At 40.2% G+C, this 19,573-nt stretch overlaps 2 protein-coding genes across 2 annotated transcripts; one reads left to right on the forward strand and one right to left on the reverse strand.

The window, feature by feature from the left end:
• The first annotated feature begins 36 nt into the window (after positions 1 to 36).
• Positions 37 to 15,960, forward strand: LOC138952751 (ciliated left-right organizer metallopeptidase-like). The gene is made up of 16 exons (XM_070324471.1): positions 37 to 205; positions 662 to 850; positions 1,604 to 1,685; positions 2,058 to 2,112; positions 3,016 to 3,165; positions 3,398 to 3,526; positions 5,887 to 5,959; positions 6,398 to 6,540; positions 6,984 to 7,055; positions 7,359 to 7,461; positions 11,751 to 11,817; positions 12,755 to 12,848; positions 13,326 to 13,436; positions 13,611 to 13,730; positions 14,453 to 14,558; positions 15,278 to 15,960. The coding sequence occupies exons 1-16, from the start codon at positions 64 to 66 to the stop codon at positions 15,460 to 15,462; spliced, it is 1,821 nt and encodes a 606-aa protein (XP_070180572.1). The 5' UTR covers positions 37 to 63; the 3' UTR covers positions 15,463 to 15,960.
• Positions 15,742 to 19,557, reverse strand: LOC138952759 (signal recognition particle 14 kDa protein-like). Its single transcript, XM_070324479.1, has 5 exons — positions 19,489 to 19,557; positions 19,290 to 19,362; positions 18,185 to 18,291; positions 16,733 to 16,765; positions 15,742 to 16,360 (listed from the first exon to the last, which is right to left on the reverse strand). The coding sequence occupies exons 1-5, from the start codon at positions 19,507 to 19,509 to the stop codon at positions 16,265 to 16,267; spliced, it is 330 nt and encodes a 109-aa protein (XP_070180580.1). The 5' UTR covers positions 19,510 to 19,557; the 3' UTR covers positions 15,742 to 16,264.
• Positions 19,558 to 19,573: the final 16 nt, after the last annotated feature.

Genomic DNA, 19,573 nt, shown 5'->3' on the forward strand with positions numbered 1-19,573 from the left:
GCACATTGGTGTTACTTCCCCTCGTTCGATCAAGTTTTTGTGAAGAGGAAAAAAGAGAGCAAGATGATACTTTCTGGCTGCAGAATTCTAGTGTTGTCATTTGCGCTTCTTTTATTGCTGCTGAATATCAGACCCACACGGATGAAGTGCATCCACGATGAAGTTGTAGTTAACCCAACACCGTCCACCAGTACCCGCAGTGAAGGTCTGATTATTTGGCAATTAAAATCTCATGGATGCAGTTGAAGCTGTGTCAGTGTCAGTGTGTGTAGCCAAATGGCAAAATCCTAATAAATTGCTGATGCAGAATGTTATCTAGTCTGAACTTTAGAATTAGAGAATGTTCAGTCACTGATGTCTAGGCAGGTGATAATAACTCAAATAATCTCATACCTTTCCACCCGGCCCTGCCCTACACTAGTACACATACTCATCAAATCTCATTGATGTAGTTGAAGCTGTGTGTAACCAAATGGCAAAATCCTAATTGCTAATGAAATTAAAATGCAGAGTGTTATCTAGTCTGAACTTTAGAATTAGAGAATGTTCAGTCATTGATGTCCAGGCAGGTGATAAAAATTAACTCAAATAATCTCATACTTTTAACCCGGCCCTACCCTACACATACTCAAGCAATAATACATCTTCCCTTTATGTGCAGGTACCAGGTTGCCAAAAACTCCATGGTCGAGGAGAAACAGCAGATCCTTAGATGAAAGAAAAGAAGAGTTCAAGCCATTGCGAATCCATGTTCACCACTCTCCTTCTTCAGTACTTGATAGGGACACCCAAAATATGCTAGAGTTAGCCGTGAAATTTGCTGTGATGAAGATATCCACTGTTTTATCAGGTTTGTGCTTATTTAGATTAAATTGGAATAGCAAAGGACTGCTTGTAGGCAACATGCTTATACAATTATACAAATTATACATGGGAGCCAGATAGCTCAGCTGGTAGAGTACTGGATTTGTGATCCTACGGTCGCAGGTTCGAATCCCCGCAGGGACGGACACGAGTCAACTTTATATGCAGACTCAGTGACAGTATCCATGTCCCACCCCGTGTCACCACAGTGGCACGTAAAAGACCTCGGTCATTCTGCCATAAGTGCAGGTGGCTGATTACACCTAAACACGCAGACAACTTGGTAGCAGGACTCTTGTTGCTGCTAGCTTTCCACTGGGAGAAAGCGACCCAAATGTTCCAGCATTGAGATAATAGAGTATAACATTTTTTTTATAAAATAAATATAAACGTAAGTTACCAAGAAGCTGGTGATTATACTAAACGCTAAAGACATACCGTATTTTCCGGGTTACAAGGCGCTACAGCGCATAAGGCGCACCCCCTTCTTTAAAAAAAAATTGTAATCCAGTCACCCATTGGGCACAGGAGGCTGATAGGGTGCACCAAGAGCCTAATTGGGGTTGATGGATGACCAGCAAACATTTGTGTGTGTGTGTGTTTTTGTGTGTGTGCGTTTGTGTATTGGTTGGCTGTTGGGTCTAGATAACCAAAGTCTGCCTGACAGACCACTGCCTCCTTGCAATTGGTTCAAGCTTCATGTGCATTTTAGCAATGTGTTTCTCTTTCTTTTTTACAGTGGTTCCTGTTGGTGGTCGATTATTGCTATCCCGATCTGATGCTTGCCCAATTGTTTTCAGCGGTGGTATCAATAAAGGAAAGTAAGTTTGTCAATTTATTTGTCTTTGTTGAGTATACTTTGTCAGTCAGTCCATCTAGTTAGTCAATAACTATTAATCTTATTAAATGCAGATTTAAAACAAACATGTATGCAAGAAAGCAGACAGAAACAAAATTTCAAATACACACACATGCACACACACTCGCACATTTTTGCAGCTAGATGAAGACAAGTCCGAACTTTCATTAAACTGTAAAATCAGCAGGTTTTGAATCAATTTTTACTGTTTTTATGTTTAGATCAAGCTCTGGAAAAGTAAAACTAAAAGCCGTTTGTGTTGTACATGTAGTTATTTTTACAAACATCTGAAACATCATTGTTTGAAATTCAGATGCTCTTCTTTTTGTTTCAGATGTTCAAGGCTAAGGAAAGGATACAGAGGAGAGTTTTGCCTTGACATTTTTCGAGTAAGTACCGGTATATGTTTCCACGCTGTGTACTATTTAAAGAGTCTGCATGCAACACAGTTTGGGAATGGTACTTCTACGGTAAGCAGAAAATTGCTTATGAAGAAAAGAAACATTGAATCTAATTTCCATCTTCTTCTTCTTCTGCGTTCGTGGGCTGAAACTCCCACGTACACTCGTGTTTTTTGCACGAGTGGAATTTTACGTGTAATGACCGTTTTTTACCCCGCCATTTAGGCAGCCATACGCCGTTTTCGGAGGAAGCATGCTGGGTATTTTCGTGTTTCTATAACCCACCGAACTCTGACATGGATTACAGGATCTTTTTCGTGCGCACTTGGTCTTGTGCTTGCGTGTACACACGGGGGTGTTCGGACACCGAGGAGAGTCTGCACACAAAGTTGACTCTGAGAAATAAATCTCTCGCCGAACGTGGGGAAGAACTCACGCTGACAGCGGCCAACTGGATACAAATCCAGCGCGCTACCGACTGAGCTACATCCCCGCCCTATCTAATTTCCATAATTTGTGTTGTTTGGCCCAACATTTGATCAGCTTTGTATTCCTCAACCTGACATTTTCTTTGAGGAGGTTTCAGTCTGTGCAAGTACAGTGGAACCCTTCTCTTATCCTCCGAAATATGAGAAAATCAGGCCTTAAAAAGGATGGAGTCTGAAATTGGAGGTACATTTAAAGAGGTAATGTAAAGAAAATCTGAAAAAACAAGATCTTTAAAAGCAGGAAGTGTTAAATTGGGGGGTCCACGGTACTGTGTTTGTCTTCCACCATCATCATCCTGTAGATAGCCTTCGATTTTACGATAGAGTACATGTACTTGAATTGTCATGACAAATATTGCCAGGCAGATGATGGCTTTAATACCTGGAAGTTTTTGATTTGCAGATTCCAGAAGATCACCTGGAAGGGATATTGATCTACAATGCAACTCACAGAGAACCTGTTCGCAATGTGTCCAGAGCCGATCCTGGAGTTGACGGGGCTGATGTTATTTTGTATGTCGCTGCCAAGTCCACCAAACTTTGCTTGGCACATGTGAGTAAAGATTATCTTTACTCCTTTACATTCTTATAAAATTTACTTGGCTTATGGTGTCATTGTTCTGTTGTTTGTGTGTGTGTGTGTGTGTGTGTGTGTGTGTGTGTGTGTGTGTGTGTGTGTGAGGGCTGGATGTAAAAAAGCACCTGTTTGCTTTTGCCATTACCCTCGTTAATAAAGAATTTGTCGTGTGTGTGTGTGTGTGTGTGTGTGTGTTTTGAGTTTGCAGAACCAGTCAGTAATAGCCTACGCAATACACTGCCGTGTAGACCAGACAGGTCGACCCATTGCTGGACTGGTCAACTTTTGTCCCTTTACCCTCGTGAGATCCTCGTCAACTCAGGACCTTCTTTTCTCAGTAAGATGCATGTTTGAGATTTTTATGTGATTTTGAACAATGTTCTGTACATTTCAAAGCCCTAGCTTAAGTTTGTGTGTGTGTTTTTTGTTTGTCAAAATCAGCACTGAAAAGTAAAGATAAACAAAACGAAGATGTCCCAATCCATATATATATCTGAATATAGGTCTTGTTTTTGAGCAGTGTATTTGTTGATTAGCTTGTGAGTGTGAACTTAAGCACATACTCACTGAAATTATGAACTCATGGTTATGAGAACTGTGTTGATTCGGCATCTTACACTGACAATTGTTTGAGCCTCAAGTCCTGTCTTGTTTTGCATGTAACAGTGTTGAGTTTCATGCTCTCCTACACTTACCATTTAGTGTTGGTATGAGTTACCCCAAATTATCTGGCATGATAGAAAATCTGAATGATTTTACATGTATTTGCTTTCCGGATAAGCGAAAAAACAAGTGAAAGTTTTGCATGGATTGCAAATGTCCACATATTGCATGACTCATGAAAAAATAATGAGCTTATTTGTGGGTGTGTTTTTTCAGTTCTATCAACAGCATGTATACTAACTGCATGGGTGATGCTACTGCTCAACAAGGATTATGCTGAACCAGCTTGAACCAAAACTTAGTTTAGTTTCATGTAAGTGTTTTGCATTCAGTTGCATGTAGTGTGTTCTATTATATATGCTTGTCCCCGAGTACGCTAGTACTTGGGCTCAGCAGACTTTAATCGTGTGTGTGTGTGTGTCTCGACTTAACAGCTTATTGCTGGGAAACTACTGGGCGCAGTTCGTTCAAAAGTTGATAAACTAACTTGATAATAGGTCCGATTGATCGTATTAAAACTTCATAATGTTACCTGGGACCTAAATGCGAAATAAACCACAAAAACGACTTGGCGGTGGGACCAATTCAGACGGAGCAACAGCCAGCCATTGAGCTGATAGAACAGCCGAACGCGTCACACAGTGACGAGAAATATAGCATCGTAAAAAGCATGCATATCGCATGCGAGACGATTTGCCAGGCTTTGCGCGTTGTGTGTTTGAATAATTTGATTTTTTTGTGTACCCCATTTTCTACCAAGCGTTGGTTGCTCGGTTGCCACTGCGGTGGTTTAGAGGTCGCGATTTTGTGTTTTGATTCTTTTCATATTAATTTGTATTTTTTCTCATGGTTTCCTTTGTTTACATATGTTTCAGTCTTTTACCTTCACTTTACATTAAAGAATTTGGTAAAACTACCTGGGGCGTGATAAATGCAAGAATCCGCGAGCCAGGACAGTAAAAGAACTTCGTGGGCCACCAGTTCACCAGTTATGAAGAGGGTCGGCAGTATATTTTTCACTGTGATCAAATAAAAGAGAAAGGCCAGTCACCACGCACATCCTCGGCTCACATGTAATGTAGTTATATAGCAAAGGGAATGCCTGTAATTCACACAGAGCAATCACTTGGTCTTAAACGTGCACAAGACAAAAACTTTCATACTGGGGGAGCGAGCCAGTCTGAAGAGTACTCGTGTCCAGCGCGAGCGTTTTTTATTTAAGGTTTTATTGACAATATTTTTGTGAATGACGTATGGTGTTTTTATTTCTGCAAACCGTATGTCTATCAGATGGTGCATGGTCAATTTGTATTAGAAATATTCATTCTTGTGTAACTTAGATTAACAAAATGAAAAAAATATATTTGTTTTTCACATTTCTTCTTCTTCTTGTCGTTCGCTGTGAGATCGTCAGTCCGGACTGCAGGGCGAAACGTGCTGTGTATTTTGCGATTTGCGTGGATCTGTGGTTGGTTAAGGTGTGCCTGTTGGCCCAGATCCTCCGACTTCAGCCCTTAGGTTTCTTTCAGGGTTACCCCACCCTTAGTTCCTGGCTCAAAAACCTAACCCTGGGAACACATGGGGGATTTCTTACCAGGGGTCCCACCCCGGGGCTAGAGCTTTTAATGCGGCTCTTACTCGCATGGTGTAACCGTCATCGGACACGTAGGGCATTTATAGGGTAGTCAGTGCCATCTGCCAACCCACCCCTTCCTGGTAGAGACACCGCTAGTTGGTCCGGGACTGCTTATTCTATATTCGCAGCTGGCCCCCATATCTGGGGGCCGTTCCCCTATCCGCCACCTGGGGACCCGCCGGGTTGAGGATAGTCGCCCCCCTACTGAATTGGAAGTAGTCTGTTCCCGGGTTTTTCACATTTGGAGTACAAGCAGTCTTACCTTGCAGCACAATTTTTTTTTCTAGACATTTATCTTGATGCAATATATCTGTATTTTACTTTTGTTTTAAAGTGTTCAGTTGCGAATTGCAGTGTGCTTAGTTTATCTGCTCATTTATTATATCGTTATGTTCCAGACAGCATTGCATGAAATTCTCCATGTTTTGGGCTTCTCTACCAAGCTGTTCAACAAGTTCAGAGAATGCAAAGGTAAAAATGTTGGTCTGGATGTTCAGAACTACATGTAACACCATGGAAAAGTGTCAACTGTCATCAAATGTAATTGGCCGTCAAAAAGTAGTCTTCTTTCAGTGTTTGATGTCAGTTCAACTAAGAGTCTAAGTATGCCAAAATGCTTGGTGTTAATTAGAATGAATGAAAAACAATTTCTTGTTATTGTTCAAGGTTGGGTTATGTCTTTTTTTCATTTATAATGACAAGGGGCTCTTTAGTTTATTCATTTGCATTGTTTTTGCTGGGTTTTTTCATCAGCCAGAAGTGAAGTATGGGTTTTGTGTGTGCTGTATCTTTATGTAGAGCTCGTAATGTATGTTTTCTCCAATTCGCTCGCTCAAAAGTTCCGGTTATTAAATTGCCAGACACTTTCACTTTACAAGAAATAACAGAACCACAAATTCCTGTTGGCAGGTGGATCATGCAAGACAGCATCTGCACCTGTCCGGTCAGTGAACGGTCAGCGGAGGCTAGTGACACCTGCTGTGGTCAACATGACACAGAGACATTTCAACTGCTACACACAGGATGACTTTGGGGGACCTCTTGAGATGATAGTTAGTGCCAGACTTTGTACATGTGTGTGTGTGTGTGCGAAGAGTGAATGATTCATTCTTGGCTTGTTATGTCCTTTGATCCTTGGAGGGTCACTTTAGGACATATGTAGAGGGATGGGGGAGGGTTGGGGTGGGGAATTACATTCCCTTTTCTTGAGCTGGATTTTCAATGAATGTGAAAACGATTAAAAAGTCTATCTTTATCAGCAAAGAGAGCTTCTTTTCTGGGATGAATGTGCATAAATTGAAAAAAAAGAAGTCCTGAAACATGTTCTTTGATTAAAATTGGATAGTGTGTTAACTAAGCTTTCACACTTACTATCTGTTGTTGTGTACTGCTAGTTCAATGCTGCTATGACACCATGTAAAAGAGAAATATATTATATATCCTTGAACAGCAACATGAACTTAGTCATCATGGCATTTTTTCTTTTACAATGTAGAATTCCAAGGAGACATCACACTGGGATTCCCGCATGATGCACACTTCCTTGATGACAGCCAGGGGCGATAATGTAAGCTCATTTTGACTGCACTTTGAAGAGAGGAGAAAGTATGACGTGTTTTTGTGATGCTGATTCACATTTGTAGTACTTTTTCATCTTTCAGCAAAATATGCACTGGCAATTCATTCTGTATGCACACATGCAAAATGCACACAGGGTATAAGCCGCTGTGCACAGAACACAACCATGATTATAAACAATGAAACAAACGCATGTGAACAAACCCATACACACACACAAAAATGCATACACTCTTTATTTCACGGGTACATGTACTGTGAACTAAAAACAGCTTTTTCATGCTTGTTTCAGACATCTTCAGTGGTGCTGGATCCAATAACGCTTGCAGTTTTTGAAGACTCGGGGTGGTATAAAGTGAACTACACAAATGCTGATCAGTTTCTTTGGGGAAAAGGTGTGTTTATTGTTTGTGTGGTGGGTTTTTTTTTTTTTTGCTCCTGAAGCTGATCAGGTTTGTTGGTTATAATGGGAAAGGTGTGTAGACAGAAATAGCTGTAGACAGGTTTCACAGTCTTCAGAGTCGGGTATGTCCCTGACTTTGATATTAAATAAAATGTTTCGTTTTGTTTAGTCGTGAATTTTCACTGGTCTGTGTCGAATGTCTTCGGAATTTACATATGAAAAATAAACTTTGATCGAATTTAAGTCAAGTTTGTATTCCCCACCAGCGAAAAAGGTAGGTCGGTCGTGAGAAATGAGACAGACACGATTTCCCTTTTTAGCCACATTGCAATAGACAAAGGCACCAGTACAAAAACACACAAAGAAATCCAGTGAAAAGTACATTAGAAACCAAAGAACAGAGATAGATGAACACACTTAGTTAAAAAAAACAATGAATGTGTTTATGTTTAGTCGATACAATCGCATGTGAAGTAAACGGTCTTTTTTCTAAATGTGTCTGTCTCAAAAACGTTAATTACAAATCTGTTCAGTTGGAATGGCTGTTAAAAGGTTTGGACGTAACATGCTTTTAATAAGTAGCAATTTCCATCAAATCACGACATGAAAGGGTTTTGAAAGGCTAACTACGGCTTATTCTACTTGCGCTTGGTCATTTTGTCACTTGGGCAAGGTGTCTGTCTCATTTTTTCTCACGACCGCCCTGCAGACAAATCGTCTGCTATAACCGCCATACACAGCAAATTGTCATGATGCAACCAATTTTACACTTCCTATCCGTTGTCAGGCAGATAATCAACTGGCTGACTAAAGAATTTTTCGGCATGTGTTTATTTCAGAGCACGTTATTTACTGTCTAGTAACTCGGGCAAGGTGTCTGTCTCATTTTTTCTCACGACCGCCCTGCAGACAAATCGTCTGCTATAACCGCCATACACAGCAAATTGTCATGATGCAACCAATTTTACACTTCCTATCCGTTGTCAGGCAGATGATCAACTGGCTGACTAAAGAATTTTTCGGCATGTGTTTATTTCAGAGCACGTTATTTACTGTCTAGTCACTCGGGCAAGGTGTCTGTCTCATTTTTTCTCACGACCGTCCTGAAGACAAATCGTCTGCTATGACCGCCATACACAGCAAATTGCCATGATGCGACCAATTTTATACTTCCTATCCGTTGTCAGGCAGATGATCAACTGGCTGACTAAAGAATTTTTCGGCATGTGTTTATTTCAGAGCACGTTATTTACTGTCTGTCTCTGAAAACCTTGAATTCTCACGACCGCCCGGCACTATTGACGGTCATTTCTTACCAAATGTTAAGCAGATTCATTTGTAAAATAACAACATTCAGTGACTGTGTCTGATCAACGCCAGTGTTTTTTTTCAATCCTTGAATGCACTGCATTGTGAATGTTGTGGTGAAGTGAGAGTTTTATAGACATCGCCGTACGTTTTTCAACACTTTGATGACGTCAGACAGCAGATTGAAAACGTTCCAACTTGGAAAGAGAGCCAGTCACGATCATATAATCGTAGGGAATCAATAGTTGCTTTGTTTATTAACTTTCAAGTGCTTTTAAAAGTTTGATTTTTGTCATTGTTATTGTTGCATATGTGCGTGCGTACGTGCGCGCGCGCCTGTCAGTGTGGAAGAGTGTAGGGTAAGTGTATCCAATTCCGACCGACTTCGGGGATACCTAAATCCGACCGATTTTCCAAGTCACTAATGATGAGGTTCACACGTCATCCAAACAGAAAGAATGACATTCATACAAGGGCCATTCATGAACGGTTGATGACGCGACGTCACGAACCAATCGTTTCGTCACGAGAGTTAATTGCGTCATCTGCACCGCGGCGCGAAATGTGCCTTCGCCATACGTTTCTTGCAAAGGGTGAGATAATTTGATGAACAGAGTTGTGTTTCTTTTACATGGATGTTAATAAGTGTTTTTGGAAGAATAATGTTATGGTTCTGACTAAATCTCATTGTAGGCTACTTTTTAATCGAAAAGGGGAAAATCTTATCGGTCGTGATTAGATACCCAGTTTTTGAGAGAGTATTTAAATCCGACAACAACGCAGATAATACAAAACGCTGCACAAAATCCCAGTAAAACCATTCATTGTTTACGTTTATGACTTGAAAAAAGCATATGAACAAGGAAACATATCAGATGATGTATTATCTAGCTGTGTGTGTGTGTGTGTGTGCGTGCGGCCGAGCGTTGCGCGCACGTGTTCGTGTGTGTGTGTGTGTGTGTGTGTGTGTGTGTGCGTGCGTGCGTGCGTGCGTGTGTGTGTGTGTGTGTGTGTGTGTGTAAGCGTGCGCGCGAGCGTTGTGCGCACGTGTTCGTTTGTGTTAGCTTGTGTGTGTGTGTGTGTGTGTGTGTGTGTGTGTGTGTGTGTGTGTGTGTGTGTGTGAGTTGATGCGTGAGTGTTGATGCGTGCGTACTTGCATGTGTGCGTGCGAGAGGGGTTGGGTTTTCTTATGTGTGCAGAGTAGTTGTTGTAGAAAATGCAAGACATTAAGGTTCAGTCTGTAGTGGATATACTGGGACAGCGTCCATGTACTATGCCACAGTTCAGTCTGTAGTGGATATACTGGGACTGCGTCCAGGTACTATGCCACCGTTCAGTCAGTAGTGGATATACTAGGACTGCGTTAAGGTACTCTGCCACAGTCTTTGATGACGTCATTTCCGTTTTTGTGATAGTTGAGGCGGACCTGTTAAGTAATCTTTGATTAAGTCGGGACTTTGATATTGCATTTGAGCCAGGTAGCTTGAAAATAAGTGAATTAGTTCGCTCATTAAAATTGTCATCAAAAACGAATATTTCATTACAGATTCAAACACTACTGCATTGTACTTCTTATCTTCTCCTGATTTAAAATATATATACATATGTTATGTTTACCTTAAAAACGCGTTCAGAATTAAAGAAAACAGGTTGAGTATGCTTCGCGGAGATGAGTGTGATCCGTGACGGTTTTCGGGTATGGTTAGCCGAGACTATCTGAATTTAGTCTCGCCGATCGGACTGTTTTTTTTTTTAGTTTATCCTTCAATTTGATGCCTATAGATTGACTACATGTTTTTATATCGCTTTACGCGACTTGTTTTACATTTCGTCAAGTTATGAAATGTATCATACAATTTGGTACATAACATTCTAAAAATTGCAAATAACAATAACACTTTTGATTACAGATTCAAAAGTTATTGCATTGTATCCTTTGGATTTCCTGGATCCCAATGTATAAACAGATATGTCATGCTTAGTGTGAAAATCTGCTCAAATGAGAAAAATCGCCCGTTTTGTTCATATGCTTCGCGGAGGCAACCCGTCTCGGTCTTCTGGTTTCGGCTAGCCAAATCTCACTAGCATTGTTGATGACTCGTCCCTGATTCCAATGTTGATCTTTTAGTTTCAAACCAACTTAATGTTTTATTATCGCTTCACATGACTTGTTCTGTATATTTTTTTTCGTTGTCATGATGTCACCATTTAGAGGGTAGGGTTACATTTTCAGGTATTTATTCCCCAAGAATATGCAAAAAAAATTCCAAACTCGTTTTTTTCTATTGGTCAATGATTCTACTTTTTTTTTAAAGTTAGAAATGGAGTGCAATTAACATTGTTACTTTTGAAGGTATGCTCATGACGTGCATCACAGCGAAATAGCAGTTCAGAAGAACGGAATTCCCATAATTAGTCCTTATTTGCTGCTTTTTTCACTGAGCTCGGAAATGATATTTTGCTTGCATTGTTATTGCTTAATTTATTAAAGCCTCTGGACAATATTCTTTGAATAAATCGTTACCCAATTCTGTTTACGTCTATCCCTTTGTTTGATAGAGTACTGTAACAAGCTATCACATTATGTCAACAAGAATGCGTCTCCATACAAGTTTTTGTCTTGATTCCATCCAGGAGGATGTAAGGCTTTAATAAAAACACTATTTCAAAGATCTCTGTCAAGATTGATTTTGTTGAAAAAAAAGGAAGTCTGTGATTGAAGATTGTGAAACCTGCCTGTATGCTTGTTCCTTTATTCTAATGTCCAGAACTTGAACTGTTGCACTTGTAAATATTATAAATGACCATATTCTTGTATTTACCTGAGGCTTTGATAACTCTTGTTGCTTGCCATTTACAATGTCTATATACATGTATTGTTAAATATTTTGCTTTGGATGTTCTTTGTTTGTTTATTAGGGATACCGTTTTACCACTGATTTGTTGTTTCTGTTCCCTGTGCTGTGTGTGCAGATTCTGGCTGCTTATTTGGTCTTCCTGATCAATGTCTCAGGGATAAAAAGCACTTCTGTTTTGACAAGTAAGTGTGCATTTATGTGTGTACATGTGTATTATGTGCGATGTATCCTTGTCTCTCCCTGTTTGAATGCTTGGCATTCTTGTTGGTCAGCTCTGAACTGTTGATGTATCTTAATACAGTAGAACCCCCTTTAAGACTTCTTCCGTTTTACAACCACGTGGTTTTTGGGGCGGGGACGTAGCTCAGTTGGTAGCGCGCTGGCTTTGTAGCCAGTTGGTCGCTATCAGCGTGGGTTCGATCCCCACGTTCGGCGAGAGATTTATTTCTCGGAGTCAACTTTGTGCAGACTCTCTTCGGTGTCCGAACACCCCCGTGTGCACACATGCGCACGAAAAAGATCCCACGTTCACAGCGAAAGTCTCAGGGCTTGGAAAACACGAAGACACGCATGCATCATCTCTCGTCTCCGATTATCATGATCGTATTTCGATACTTTGACGAGACAAACCCAATGCTGGTGTGTCGAAGAAGACAGCCACAGCGGGCTTGTTCGAATCAAAGTATCACACCATATCTTCAACGTATTACCAACACCTGTCCCAATATAGACCAGTTGGTCTAAGAGGACGTTAAACCCTAATAGTCAGTCAGTCACGTGGTTTTTTTTTTAAAAGGTGTTATGTTGATAGCCTTAGGAAATTTACCTCCATCCCTCCTTTATAAGACCTGACTTTGTCAAATGTTTGGCGATTTTAAAAGGGGAGATTTACTGCAACTTGCTAAGGGGTACTGCCATTTGCGTCTTACTCCTCCCATTCCCTGCATCTTTGTTTTTCTCAATCATGACACTCATTGTCGATCATGAGGGACACGACACACAGCTGTCCTGTTTCATTTAAGTGTTGTTTTAATTAGGACAGGTGTTTTTTCTGAGGATTCTTGTATATTATATTATATAATATATATTGGAATCTTGATTTTTTGTTGTCGTCTTCAGCTCCAGTGGGTGCCATGTTCTACTGCGATACAAAGCCACCTGTAATGCCCTGAAGACAGGCAGTCAGTGCGGTGTCTTTGTTCCAGATGTTGAGGTTGGATTATACGCTTTGTGTCTTAAACCAGCACCTTGATTCACACTTTGTTGTCAATTTATTTTTGAAAACAAAAATACTAGGATGTATACGGATTGCTTTGACCAATTTTTTATTTTATTTTAAATAATTAGTTGTTTTTCAACTTTCAGGCCAAAGTATCATAACGAGTTATTCTTAAAATCTTCATTTTATAGTTGTGCAGCTCCATTACCTTAGTTTTGAATAAGTTAACCTCTGTCAAATTGATCAGATTGAAGCTTTTGCTTTATTTTGGATTTCTGCCGAGTCGATTATTTTCGAATGAATTTATCTTTGCTGTTGTATCAGTTTATGAGTTTCCCTTGCGTGTGTGGAACAACTGTAACAGAAAATGTTGATAACATATATCATATGTGATGTTTCTCAATTTGATTTGTATGCAGTTATGTACTAGGTTTGATTCAGCAATTCTCACTGTGAAAAATGTATGTCCAGGGATCATGCACCAAGGAGATCCATCATCATGCAGATGAACTGAATGCCCTCGAAGTCTTCTCTGCCTCCAGTCGCTGTTTTGTCTCAAGTGTTACTTCTCCCACTTCACATGTAAGTGTTAGTTGGATTGTCGACTAGATCAAAAGCTTTCAGTATTTATTTACAGTGAACATTTATTTGACCCTTCAAGCATGATTATTTCCTGCAGACTTAAGTTTACCTCACCCACATGTAAAATGTTTTCAGTGATCCCCATACTCAGATATGTACTGTGCTTTACTCTAGGGTCTACACAAGGGATTCACCGGTCAGTGCTACAACAGCTGGTGTGCGGAGAACGGCACTGTCTTTGTCAAGCTCCGTTCCACAGACTGGATGCAGTGTCCTCTTGCTCAGACAATACAGGTAACCTACTCTTGCACACAGCCAGTACAAGTAATCTACTCTGGTATGCAGACCACACAAGTGGTTGAATAGAATCATAGAAAGCTCAGACCAGGCCACAGATTTGAATGACGACACAGATCTGCCAAGGGGTGAATAGTTGCGTGTACATATTTGAACAAGCAGTAGATGAAGGCAATTGTGCAAATGAAAATACATGTGCTTGTCATGTTGACTTTTGACTCATGTTGACCCTTATGAATGTGTAATACAGTTGTGTGCCCCTAACATCCTCTAACCACTTCTCTCCCCTTTTATTTCTTTCCGTTCCTAGAGTTCCTTCCCTTTTGTGTTTCCCCTCCATCTTCTTTTCAAACCGTGTTGCTTTTGTTTTTTGTTGCCCTGTGTGTTGGTTTGTTTGTGATCCTTATAAAGCTTCCATGAACGAAAATTCGTACTGTATTGTGCTGTCCTTGTATCGGTGATTACAGAAATCTTTTGGCTTTTTATTCATCTCACCACAGTCACTTTGTTGTTTAGATGTTGACTTTTAGTAAATTTATCAAGTGTGGAGGGAGGGAGGGAAGATTTTTTTCTACAAGGGAAAGTACAAATCATAAAAAGGTGTCAATTGCTTTGCAGTTTTGGCTGTAGGCACAGATCAATTGTTCAACCATTTATTGATAACTATTACAGTATTGCGGAATAATCACTATCACTATGCCATTATTTGACTGTTGCAGGTCTCGGGGCTTCAGGGCAAAATTCAGTGTCCTCAGAGTACGGAAATGACATGCGGAGAAAGTGGAAATCAAAAGCTTTTAACCACATCAACACTACACAATGAAGGTGACAGGAAGTTAAATAACATTTCTGTTAATACATATGGATATACAGCAGTCCCTGCAATGTACGGCCCCCGGCGTGAGCGGACACCTGACATGTACGGACACATTTGCTCGGCACGGAGTGTTTTCCTTCTATATTTGCCCCCCCCCCCTTAAACGGACACCTGCAAAACGTGGACGCGGACACTCATTTTCGGTCCCAACAGCAGGTCATACCTCCAATGTACGGACAGACCATCGTCAAATTTTCACCACAACAAAATCGATAACAGAGCAGTCCGGCTCTTGGTACAAAGACTTGAGCGCACCTGTACCCATCAGGAGGGGGGGTAGTTTTGATCTCTTCTTTTCAACACTTTTCATACAAATCATTTTTACAGAACGTTTAAAGAAGTATTAGGAGTTTATTGTTTAGTAGCCACAAGAAGTGATTAGCATAGACTCAATCCTGTTGTTTGTGTGTCTCTGTGTGAGTGTATGGGGGAGGGGGTGGTGTGGTCACCCCTCCCGTGACCGGACACCTGCAATGTACGGACAGTTTTGCTATGGCCCAAGGGTGTCCGTTCATGAGAGGGACTGCTGTAGTTTACTTATAGCAAGTTTCACTGTAAGTTTCTTGTGACAGTATTTGTCGAAAAAAGGATGAGACGAAAGGAGCTCTGAAGAGAATAGAACAACTTTTAAGAACAATACTTTCATGCCTATGTGAATGTTTTTCAGGTACTACCTCATGGCTGCAAGAGACCAGAAGAAGATCAAGAACATCGCCAGCCCATACAACAGCCAGAATTATTAGCACTGCAGATAATGGATCGCACACCCCATCGACATGTTTGATGCTTGCAATTTTGCTGACTGCCTTAGTTTTTAATCCCTTGAACATTTTACCCGTTGAATCTTTTTGAAAGCAATTGCAGCCCAATTGCAATACATTAAAGCTGTTACAATTATATGTTGAAGGGTTTTGAGTTCGAATTTTAAAACATTGTGGATGGAACAGTATGGCAACGAAAACAGCACAACAAACAACTGAAACAAGACAACAAAACAACGACCATGCTAACACAAACAAAATAAACAGCACAATAAAACAATGACCATGAAAACACAAACAACGGGAACAGCACAACAAAGCATTGACCATAAAAACAGAAACATGTAAACATAACACTTGTAGTCGAACACAATTTCATATTTGTTTTATTTTATGCATTTACAGATTGCAACCTGGTTGATTGAGAAATAAACTCACAATTCCCAAAACCCATTTATAAGATGACATTTGTACATTTTAAATGTGTCTGCTACACCACCATTCATACAAGACATTCTCATCAGCAACCACAACCAGATGAAATCGAGTAATTTTGTTTTCATCCTCTTACAAGTTTAACAGAAGAAAAGTAAACATAACCACTTGAGATGTACATATGATGCAACCACACACAGACAAACTTCTCAGGTGCTCTTATTTGTAAATAAAATAAAAGAGTTAAAAGCACCACGATCAACAACACACATTTCACAAATTGCTCGCACTCCTCTCACACACTCTGCAACTAACACCAAATCCTGGAAAGTCATTAATAAACGAGAAAGAAAGAAAAAAGGAAAATAAAGAGAAACGATCACGTTTGATTAATAAAAGACAGAAACATTATGACAATGAGTGTGTACTGTCGATAAATTAACAGAATATGTGAAAATCTACCCAGTTGCTTTTGACTTCTTTTTGCCTTTCGCTGTTTTCTTGTCCTTTTTCTTCAGTCCATCGATGTTGGCCTTTAACAAGTTTCCATAAGCCTGAAAAGTACAAAAACATGCATTACTCATTTGGTATCAACCATAACACCAAGAAATAAAAGTAACTAATTTATACACTCTTCATAAAAATATTATGTGCATGTATTTTACTTCTCTGTGCCTTTTTCAGACTTGCTTATTTCAGTTCGTCACAGATTAGAAGTAGAACTGCAGAAATGCAAAACTGACCTACATCAACATGTTTTGTATCACCTGGTTGACCCATTTTTCTGCAGTATGAAAGATCAACTTACTTACTCAGCCAAATTATGGCCTGAGCCAAAAAGAGTTAACAATCCATTCAGATTACTTTTTAGCTTTCTGACTAAATTTGTTTCCCTTGAGCTTTACATTATAAAATAAGCAGCTCACCATCTGGAACTTGGTCACATCCTTATGGTTAATCTGTGAACAAAATGAGAACTCATGGTTAGTCAGTACTGCAAGAATATTCAAGATCAAATTCAACGAATACAAGCACTACATACTTCGTGACAGTTTTCTTTCATAAAGTTAAACGTTACTGTAAAATTCAAGATGAAATTCTCAGCTTAATTCACAACTTTCCCCTCAAACATGCAGATACAGCTAAAGATCTTTGCCGCAAAACTGCATGCAGTGTAGGACAGTAAAGATCACTTTCTGGGGTATGGCTTTTAGCTCCAATTGGAATATATACAATAGTTATTAACAGCTGCACTCATATGCAACACTAACAGAAATCTGCGCTATTCTACCAAAACGGTTTAAACATTTCCTGTCATCCAGCTTCCCTCTCTCCCCCAAAACAGTCAGAAAATGCGTAATAATATTTATTTTTCATAGAAAGTTTCAAGACAGTCCTTCCCACATGTATTCAAATAATTCAACTTAGTATCAAGCGTCTGGACAGGTTTTTACGAAGGATAAGGCATTCCCTCTACTTGGACCCATACCTTCTTCTTCTTCTTCTGCGTTCGTGGGCTGAAACTCCCACGTACACTCGTGGTTTTTTTTGCACGAGTGGAATTTTACGTGTATGACGGTTTTTTACCCCGCAATTTAGGCAGCCATACGCCGTTTTCGGAGGAAGCATGCTGGGTATTTTCGTGTTTCTATAACCCACCGAACTCTGACATGGATTACAGGATCTTTTTCGTGCGCACTTGGTATTGTGCTTGCGTGTACACACGGGGGGTGTTCGGACACCGAGGAGAGTCTGCACACAAAGTTGACTCTGAGAAATAAATCTCTCGCCGAACGTGGGGACGAACTCACGCTGACAGCGGCCAACTGGATACAAATCCAGCGCGCTACCGACTGAGCTACATCCCCGCCCCGGACCCATACCAAAAACCAACAGCCTTGGGTGCTCTCTGTGCACACTGTGAAGTTTTATGAATACATTTTGTTACGGACATTAGTGGCTTTTTTTGTGAACATTATTCATCTAACAATTTTTAGTCTGCATATGAAGCGGTTAGGACATTTCTTACATACTGCTTGACTAAAATCTTTACAAACATGGACTATATTCTATACAAGAAACACTTAACAAGGGTAAAAGGAGAAACAGAATCCGTTGGTCGCCTCTTACGACTGGGGAGCATCGGGTAAATTCTTCCCCCTAACCCGCGGGGGGTATGTGCTGTGTCCAAATGAAGGGATGGTCTTGTCCCAATATAAAATCCTGGCCAAATGGTTATTAGAACTATTCTCATATGAAGCACTGTGCCTTAAAAGTGTGTAGTGCATCTTCCTTTCCTACACTGTAGAAAATAGAATCACTGCTAGTACCCACTTTCATTCAATTTGGGAGTATGGCACTTCTTCTTTGAATCTTACCACTGTGGAGATTTTCCGATTGCCCAAAGCTGCCCGTAGAATACACTTGTATTCATTCGGTTCTTGGAGGGATCCATTCCTCGGCCTTGGTTTGTTGTGACCATCAACTAAAAATCAATAAATACATGTATACATGACAGCACATAATTAATTGTGAAAACTTTCTTATACTGTCAAACTCAAAGATGGTAATATACATGTATCTAAAAATGTAGGCAATTGTGGAAAGTACAGCTTATATTGTCAGTTGTTACTGTGAAAAAATATTCCCAAAAAGATATCTATACAATCCTAGTTAATTTCAAACAAGTGTGTTGTCTTTTTCCTTGCTTTGGTTCCTCTGTCAGTGTCATTGATAGGTTACCATGCTGACTCTGACTCGTTTCAAGAAAGTCTGGTTTATTGAGAGTGAGACTGAGAGGCAGAAAACATGATTCCCTTGATTAACTTCATCATTAAATCACCACGATGCCCAAGTTGTGTGCAACCTGAAGTCTAGCTTACATACATCTTTGCATCCTTACTTAAAATAAAACAATAACTAAAATAACAGATCCATTCATAGCATGCCCATAGCTGCTGATTTAGCACTGACACTCAGTGACTGATGCAGTGATGGCTTCTTCAGCATTTGATTATGCCTTCCCATGGATTGGTGGAGAGCATGTATTTACGGAGTGGCTCGGAAACCGACGAATCGGTTACACTTACAGATAACCCAGACTTGGGACCAAAAAACTCTTTATGAACGACTCATCGCTCCACGAGAGAAAAGGTAACCCGTGGAGAGTGCCGGTCACAGAGCCTGGGGGCTTTGTAACGGACTCGCCGATTATCGAGCCTGCGGGCTCCATAACCGCCACACACACACTCGTTGGTTCAACTAAGCCAAGGCCTAGTAATTAGTCTATACTTATAGTAGTATATAAGTACCAAATGCTGAAGAAGCCAGCCAGAGGTAAATGAAAGTGTATGCCCTGTTATTGGTGAATATTCAATCCTTTTAGGCTGTACAAATCTTGTCATTACTACCACGTAGAGAGAGAGAGAGAGAGAGAGAGAGAGAGAGAGAGAGAGAGAGAGAGAGAGAGAGAGAGAGACTTACATCTCTTCATGGTAAGCGACACAGATCCAGAAGATTTGGCCTTCTGGAAGAGCTTTGTGAGCTCCAGCAGAAACTGTGGACAAAAAAAGCACCGCATATAAGTTATATATGTTCAATTCATAGCTAGAATTCTGTTCAAAGTGGCAAAATTACACAAAAAGACTTTAAGAGACATGAATTTTCTGAGCATACGACTTACTGCGTCATTTTCGAGCAACATGGTTGCAGAACAGGAAAGGACTCTTCTGTGTTGAAATCCAAGATGACGTTGATGTTTCTATTAA

Source organism: Littorina saxatilis, linkage group LG17 (assembly GCF_037325665.1).
Source record: "Littorina saxatilis isolate snail1 linkage group LG17, US_GU_Lsax_2.0, whole genome shotgun sequence".
Lineage (NCBI taxonomy): Eukaryota > Metazoa > Mollusca > Gastropoda > Littorinimorpha > Littorinidae > Littorina > Littorina saxatilis.